General features: G+C 39.6%; 1 protein-coding gene across 1 annotated transcript; it reads right to left on the bottom strand.

Annotated features, from left to right (window-relative positions):
- Nucleotides 1-220: 220 nt before the first annotated feature.
- Nucleotides 221-2,560, bottom strand: LOC104239311 (1-aminocyclopropane-1-carboxylate oxidase homolog 1-like). The gene is made up of 3 exons (XM_009793921.2): nt 1,894-2,560; nt 701-1,022; nt 221-599 (listed from the first exon to the last, which is right to left on the bottom strand). The coding sequence occupies exons 1-3, from the start codon at nt 2,424-2,426 to the stop codon at nt 348-350; spliced, it is 1,107 nt and encodes a 368-aa protein (XP_009792223.1). The 5' UTR covers nt 2,427-2,560; the 3' UTR covers nt 221-347.
- Between the last annotated feature and the right edge of the window lie 6,502 nt (nt 2,561-9,062).

Raw genomic sequence — 9,062 nt, 5'->3', positions numbered from 1 at the left:
AACAATAGAATTTCAATCTCTATCAGTCAATTTTTGCCATATATTTATGTGTGTCTACAGTCTATTTGATCTCTGTTTTCTAGCATTAAACTAACCCTTCTTAATCATGCATTTTCTTCTTTTGCTTTCTTATAAAGCCATATTAGCTTAAACATAAGCGTTTTTGCTGAGTAGAATGAAATGGAAAAACATCAATGAAAACTTAAACAAGTCACACCAGTGAAAGTTTTTAAGATTTCTTCAACCATACAGTAAATTTAAAAAAGTATCCTCACACAATAAGAGAGAACTTCAAGCTTACCGAGCCAAATTAGCAACTACTTTATACATAAAACAGTAGTCTGAACTCACAGCTTAAAATGAGGAAGAGCTGAAGTACATTCTCGTACGTTCTTCTGGTAATAGGCCATATATTCAAGATTCGAGACTGACTTGTATAACGGAGGATCTTTCTCTGATAACAGCTCTTTGATTGGTCCATATTGCTTTAACAAACATTCAGAACTGGGGAAGAAGAAACATACTGCTGATACCCTTGATCCAACAGGTCTAGCGAGCACTCTATGCTCCACGCTCTTGAACTTGTCGTTAGTTATAAGCTGCAACGTACATTTTGAAATCAAATCTCTACGTAAAAAGCAACGAAATATTTGCAAACTGAAAAAAAGTTGCAGACTTGACAGAACTCTTAACGAATTACCTGCATAAGATCTCCAATGTTTACGACTAGAGCACCAGGAATAGGTGGCACGTCAACCCAATGATTTTGATAAAGAACCTGAAGACCACCACTAGAATCCTGAACTACCATAGTTAAAAATGTCGAATCTGAGTGGTTGATTGTGCCTAAGGCCAGTTCTGGCTCGGGGCAAGGTGGATAGTAAAGACAAGTCAAGTATTCACTTTTTACACAATTTATCTGTGCAAGATAGTCACTGCTTAGACCTAAGGCTTCTGAAAGTAACTCAGAGATGGTTTCTCTGACCTTGATCATGTATTCCATGTAGTCTGTTATTTCCTTTCTGCATAAGCATTTAGATTATACATCGATGTGATGGCCTAAATAGAAATATCGTGTTTTACAAATAAACAAGATAACTAGAAAGTCTATTTGTGATAAAAGAAAATCGAAGCATATGATACTTAATAGCACAGAAAGAAAGAGCCTGACATTCATTCCATCATGAATATTCATAAATTAACCTACTAAAAGAGGCGCGTGCCTTGTTGCGGAGATTAGATGAAACTTCCAATCATTCACCTCGATTGTGATACATTCACTTCTAGTTATATGATCAACGAGCTGATTTACAGCAAAGAGACAAGAGGGGTTGCTCAGATGGTCAATACCCCCCACCTATAACCCTAGGGTCGTGAGTTCGAGTCACCAAAAGAGCAATATCTCCAACAAAGGGGATCAAAGGAGAATCAAAAGGGGAGGAGGATTAAAAAAAAAAAAGGGGGCCAAAGATAGCTCGGGTGTGTAAGACAGTATCATTTGGCCGTTTAGGCGTCCAGTACAGTCAAAACTCTGGACCAAAGACACTTCAACTGAAAACCACTTAGGAATTAGGATATACCATGTCTCATATTCCAAGCAAGTGGGTTCGGTTATATATGAATCCTCACCAACCATGTTGCTCCATTTAAACTCATCTCATATCAATATAACACAAAATTAAAATAAAAAGTACTAGAAGTTATCTATATTCTCTAATGGCATATAAATCGCTGACAGCTAATAAAAGACTCCTGGAAAACATAGGACCTAACGAGCATGTACTAATCGCAAACTTATTAGGATATGTCATATAAATGATCTATATCTTTTCAATTCTATTCAGGTCAATTTCATTCCAATATTGGTAAATTTGATTTTTTTATAAAATGTACCTGCAGATGAGAGGAATAGCTTCTGGATCCAAAGTGTCATCAATGAAAGTACAAGCTAAGGCATCTCTCCAACTGGCCACATGAGTTTCTTGAAAAGATCCATTAATAGTAAAGACCCTAACTTTATGCCTATTATCAGAAGAATACAGATCCATTCTAGCTTCCTTAGGCTGTTCATGAAAATTTCTAGTGGTTTCAAGAATTGCATCCAGTATACTAACTGGAACCCCATGATTTACAATTTGAAAAAATCCCCAATCTTGAGCTGCGTTTTTTATTTCCTCAACAATTCCCCTTCTCCCACCACTGCCACTTTCAATTCCTTGCAAGTCTATGACAGGGATTTTCAGCTGAATGTGGCCATTCTTGCAAAGTGATGGATTTTTGGTCAAATTATCTGATGATGGGTAAATGAAAAATCTTGGTATTTTTGTGATACCAGAATCTACTAGCCCTTTTACACCACCTTTTGTGGCTTCAAATTCCTTTACTTCTTTATCCCAATCATAATCATAATCACTAGGGATTGCCATGATAAAAGCTGATATATTAGCAGTATCTGTGTTAAGGCTCAAGATTCTGACTGCAGGAAAATGCAAGATTGAAGTTGACTCAAGAGAGCTTCTTCACTTTGATTTATTACTGTACTAACTTCAGATTGATTCCAATAGACAGTTGTGTTTTGTTAAAAAAAATACATGTCCCATGTGGAAGGTTGACTTTGTGTCACGACCTAATTTTCTAACATTAATTGAACAACAACAATATTTAAATAACATTTAACAATTTAAATAGAAGTCTCTTTAAAATTTACAACTCCAAAACCGATGATATAAGTCATAAGCTTTACAAAGTGTTTGCTAGAAACTTCTAAATAAAGCTATTCAAAAATAAGGATAACAGTGCAATACAAAACTAGAAGGTGACTCCGAAGCCTGCGAACGCAGCAGCAGGTTTACCTTGAGTCTCCACAACAACGATCCATACGGCTACTAATGATCAATTACCTGGATCTGCACAAAAATGTGCAGAAGTGTAGTATGAGTATACCACAGTGGTACCCAGCAAGTATCAAGACTAACCTCGGCGGAGTAGTGACGAGGAACAGTCAAGACACCTACTGGACTAAATAACCTGAAGGAATATAAGTGTAGGAATAACCGGGCATGATATCTATACAAGGACTACGCATAATGACAATGATAATAATACGGTAATTACAGTAAGAAAGGAAAACAACAACTAATAGAGGAATACCATAATAATTGACACAGAAGAATGAGTGGAACACAGTTTGAAATTCGGTGAACACAGATAGAGGAAAGACAAGTAACAACGCAACAAAACACGATCGTTTTCACACCAGGCTCCAGCCAATAACCATTCATGAGGTACCGAACCTCAGAATATTTATATTTCACGGGTCCCAATTCTGAAACCCAAAACACTTGGCACTCTGTGTCCTCTTTACCAATTTATTACTCAACAATATCAAGGTTTCATCCTTTTGCCAATAAGAGTGATTAATTGTGTGTATGCTTGCGCAAGTGTCCTAACATAGTCCATGTCAGCTAGTAAGTATAGAAAAGGAATGGGCCACACGTGGAATGTTTTCCCACAATTTTTCACAAAATAGAACTCACACAGGTAAGTACACCACTTCACTAGTATCAACAACAAGAATGCCCCCAAGCAATCATAAGTCATCACAAACTAATCTCTTACACAACCCACCTTGTCTCGCCACGTGTGTAATAATAATATAAATACCCGCCTTATCTCGCCACACGTACATAATAATATTTTCACCTTGTCTCGCTACATGCGCAACCCCCCCCCCCATATATATATATCCCGCCTTGTCACGCCGCATGTGCAAATATCAAGAGTAACAATAGCACGACAGCAAACCTCGTGCAACCCAACAACACCCCCACGACAGAAACCTCATGCATCACAATAACAACCGCATGGAAGAAAATTGTGCACATCAACAACAAGTACAACAGCAACAATGACAATAAATACAAGAGTACGACAAGTAAATCAACTCAAGAACTTTCGATCACAAAAAAACGGTAGAACTAGCTCACAAGGAATAGCCACAATAGAGAATACTAGGCGTAATAAGAACAGCTTAACAAGGGAGAAAATAATATGTATCAATGATCCCACAATAACAATATACAGTTCAACAACAAGGGAGCTACACGAGTCAAATAATTCCAAATAAAGACATGTCAACTAAGATATATGATATCTACACTTCTTGTAAGGTTGGGCAATTACGATGAAGATACGACAAATTCAATTAAGGATAAGCAACGGAATGATAATCATAACCTCAATTAATACTAAACAATTATAGGAGAGATAATAATAATTTCAAATAAGGACAAGCAGTTGTGAAAAGATAGCATGACAATAGAAGAAGTAAAAATCTTCAGTTAAGTTAAATAGGAGTCAAATTACCCATAAGAATGAACCATAAAGCAATTAATCCCATTAAAGCAGGTAGAGTGAAAACTAACAATTAAGAAAACTTAATCATAACAAAACAACTTCATACACAGTGAATACAAGAACCTAAGACCCTAAAAGGCCAACTTTCCACAAATAAGTTCGAGCACATACTCGTCACCTCGCGTACAAGGACTACAATTAGCATAGAAGACTCAAACCCTAAGGGGTAGTTCCCCCACACAAGGTTAGGCAAGATACTTATCTCAAGGAGACAGACTGTTACTCTAAAATGAACTTCTCGAGTGAAATGACCTCCGAACGGCTCAAATCTAGCCAAAATAACTTCAAAGCATAAATAAAACTCATAAGAAACTATTTTGGATCATAAAGCCTCAATCTTTATCAAAATATAAAAATCGACCCAAAAGTCGACCCTCGGGCCCGCGCCTTGGAACTCGACAAATATCACAAAACCCGAATACCCATTCCGATACGAGTTCAACCATACTAAAATTATCAAATTCCGATACAAATTCACCCCTCAAATCATGATTTTTCATTATGAAAGTTTTCTTCAAAAATTCCCATTTCCTCAACTCAAAACATAAATTAAATGATAAAAATAAAGAACAAATCATGGAATATAATAAATTCTAGGTGAAGAAAACTTACCCAATCGATTTGCTTGAAAAACCCACAAAGAAGCTCTCAAAATCGAAGTCTAAAACTCAAGATATGCAGAAAATGGCAAAACCCTCAAATATAAACTCTCTGCCCAAGACTTTCGCATCTGCGGACAAATAAACACATTTGAGAGCAGACATTCGCAGCTGCGAACTTAACTTGCCAGCCCCAGGTCCACATATGCGGACAACATAGCCGCACCAGCGGCACCGTAGAAGCGATGACAGGAGCGCAGAAGCGGGCTCCTTCGCAGACGCGATCCCTCAACCGCAGAAGCGAGCTAGCTCCCAAGCCTCAACAATCATAGAAGCGACCAGGCTCACGAAAAAATGAATCCGCACCTGCGCTCCAAAGTGTCGCATGTGGAAAAATACCAAAACCAGGCCTATTTAAGACTATGAAAAACATGTGAAACTCGTCTGAAACACGCCCGGGGCCCCCGGGACCACGTCCAAGCATACCAACAAGTTTCATACCTTAATACGGACTTGCTCGAGGTCTCAAATCACATCAAACAATGTCGAAACTACGAATCGCACCATGAATCAAACTTATGAACTTTCACATCTTCCAACTTCTAAAACTCATGTCGAAACCTATCAAATCAACCTGGAACGACGCGAAATTTTGCAGACAAGTCCCAACTGACATAACGGAGCTGTTCCAACTCTCGAAATTGCATTTATGCCCAGATATCACAAAAGTCAACTATTGGTCAAACTTTTCCATCTTCCAAACTTCAACTTTTCCAACTTTTACCGAAATGCTTCAAATTACCCTCCAAATCCTAATACAGACACACACCAAAGTCCAAAATCACCATACGAAGCTATTAAAATCATCCAAAACCCGTTCCAGAGCCGTTTACATAAAATTCAAATTATGGTCAATTTTTACCGCTTAAGCTTCCAAAATTGAAATCATTCCTTCCAATTTGACTCTGAATCATCCGATAACTGAATTCAACCATGCACGCAAGTCAATACACATAATACGAAGATGCTCAAGACCTTATGCCACTAAACGGAACTTAAATTCTCAAAACGACCGGTCGGGTCGTTATATCATCTCCCTCTTAAACATACGTCCGTCCTCGAACGTGCCAAGATTCGCCTCGAAGTCATGAAATCATTGAATGCACACTTCTAACATACACATGTGGGTGACCCCACGTCACCCTAATCTTCATAAGCCTGACGACACCATCTCAGCTGTAATTTACCTCTTCCACAAATACCGAAAAACCTTAGAGTTAAAAATTGTCACTTTCTGACCATCTCCAAAAGACCCGATTCTTAAATTTACACCCAGTATCAGTCTTAACCAGCTGTAACAACTTATGCCTACCCCTACAAGGTACAACCATACAACATGACACCACTCATAGGCCCATAATAACATTTCTGATCAGAATTGCTGCCCGAAATCAAATCCAGCACCGGCAGTTAGCCGCATATCTGTTAAACTCTATTTCAAACCTTTACAAACACTGATAGTGATGCAAGGAACACAAATACCTCATAACTATACATCCGAATCAGCAAGTCACAGCTAACACCACAGGGCACATACCCCACAAGCTAAAACTCAAGGAACACAGAACAAAAATGATTGAATATTTAAGGAGAAACACATAAGAGAATTATGAAACAAGCCCGACAGGCACAACTCTCTATCAGTACTATTCTGCAAATCAATTTACAAGGAGAAAATCAAAGTAAATAAACAAATCACAAGGATCTCATCTTGATACAACTTCCACTGCGGTCCACAACCTGATTCGAACATATCAAATCACAATAAATCGCAAGGGTCCTACCCTCAACTCTGAATCACAAGTAGAATATACATCAAACCAACTGAAACCTTCCACTAGATCAATTCTGCTAATAGAATTACAACACGTACTTGCTCCCACACCGATGGAGCATCTAAATCACAGATCGTAACCAAAACACTTAGGAATCACATCAAAACTTACTGTAATGGACAACATGAATTCACTACTAGCCTCGTAACTCTCAATAATAAATAAAACAATAATAGACACGGCTACCACTCATAGAATCTCCCGTCAGGGGTAAACACATAAACAAAAGACTAAATCATGAACTTACCCATAGGTGGAGTAACAAATAGGGGAACTCACCCCGATAAGCAGAATTGTAACAAAATACGGATGATGCTCCTCTATAACAAATTGAAAACATACCAATATGACATCACCTGGCGCAGCGGCCTCAAGCCTAGTATATGAAAACACATCAAGGGGTCAGGCCTCCCCCTCTTGGGCGCCCTTTACTCGCCTGAATACCCCATTGTGACACACCTGCCCGGAGTCTTGGACAATCTCTTACCATGTGGCTGGTATCTCCATACTCAAAGCAACCTCTCTACTGACATGGTTATGGGAACTGTGCGATACGGGTACTTTGAGACCCATGAGCACCTTAAAAACCATGTGAAGCCTGAAGTGCAAACTGATCTAGCTGACCCACAAGACCTCTACTATGCCAGACCTTGCCTCCAAAATAAGGGCCAGTGGATCTCTCCGGTCTACGAGACCTCCTCGCTTCCTTGTCCTCTTTCTCCTGACCTCGCATGCCCTCTCTCTCCTAGCCTCGTCTACCTTTTCTCTCTCTTGGCCCCGCCTGTCCTCTCTTTCCTTATCCCACATGCCCTCTATACGGTGAGTGATCCCTACCACCTACTGAAATGAAACATCCGACTTCAACTCCCGATCCATACTAAATCGAATATCATGCCTGAGCTCCTCAATGAACCTATGGACTTGCTCCGTAAATGTAGCAACCAAGGCAGGTGCATGTCTAGCCAAATTGTCGAATCTAACGACATACTCTGATACTGACATAGTGCCCTAGTGCAACTGCTCGAACTCTGCGCACCATGCATCCCGTAGGCGTTGAGGTACAATTTCTCTCACGATCATCTCTGAAAATTGAACCCATATAAGTGAAGTTGCATCGCCCGGGCTACCCAACTCATATGCTCGCCACCACTGATAAGCTGCTCCCTTAAGCTAGAACATAGTAAAAGCAACCCTAACAATACCCATAGTGCGAAGAATGTGATGACATTCCTCTAGAAAACCCTGCGCACTCTCTGAAGCCAAACCAATGAAAGTAAGAGGGTCATATTTCTTGAACCTTGCATGTCTAAGCAGTTCTTCCTCAGATGTTGCTGCCCTAACCACGAGCTGAATTGGCACCATAGGTTGTATCGCCATGACACCTGTAACCTGACCAATGTGAACTTGCTTCTCTAAAGTGTGGGTGGTGGGAGTCTGAGCTCTTCCAATGGTATATGAAGTAGCTGGTACAATCGGAATCAACCCCGCCAAAGCCAATGTACCAAACATGCTTAGGAACTGTGCCAAAGTATCATGAAGTCCAGGGGTAATAGTAGGCACCTCCGGAACCTGTCCCTAACTAGAGTTACTGGTGGCTCCTCAACTGCTGCTTTGATAGGTGCTCTAGCTGCGGTACGTGCTTGTCGTCGACCTCTACCTCTACCTCTAGCGACACCTGCTTTGGGAGCAGCGCCATCTGAAATTGCAGCTCGTATAATCACCATCAGTGAGAGAATAGAATGATAAAAGTTTAAACTCCAAGATCAATAAGCTCGCGCGATAGGAATGAAAGAAGTGGGATTTGTCCAAATAGTTCCGTAGCCTCTCGAAGATAAGTATAGATGTCTCCGTACCTATCCGCAAGACCCTACTAAACTCGCTTATGACTCACAACACCTATGAACCTAGAGCTTTGATACCAACTTGTCACGATCAAATTTTTCCTCCATTGGGTGTCGTGATGGCACCTAGTCTTAGGGACTAGGTAAGCATAACATTAATTGAACAACAACAATATTTAAATAACATCTAACAATTTTAATAGAAGTCACTTTAAAATTTACAACCCCAAAACTGGTAGTACAAGTCATAAGCTCTACAAAGTATTTGCTAGAAACTTCTAAATACAACTGTTCAGAAATAAGGATAAACA

Source organism: Nicotiana sylvestris, chromosome 6 (genome assembly GCF_000393655.2).
Source record: "Nicotiana sylvestris chromosome 6, ASM39365v2, whole genome shotgun sequence".
In the NCBI taxonomy this organism is placed as follows: domain Eukaryota; kingdom Viridiplantae; phylum Streptophyta; class Magnoliopsida; order Solanales; family Solanaceae; genus Nicotiana; species Nicotiana sylvestris.
This window is presented reverse-complemented; position numbering and strand designations above follow the sequence as displayed.

Coding starts and splice junctions, on each gene's coding strand:
- LOC104239311 (XM_009793921.2), bottom strand. CDS start 2,426: ATGGCAATCCCTAGTGATTATGATTATGATTGGGATAAAGAAGTAAAG. Junction 1,023..1,893: donor GCTATTCCTCTCATCTGCAG/GTACATTTTATA, acceptor ATGCTTATGCAG/AAAGGAAATAACAGACTACA. Junction 600..700: donor ACATTGGAGATCTTATGCAG/GTAATTCGTTAA, acceptor TGTACGTTGCAG/CTTATAACTAACGACAAGTT.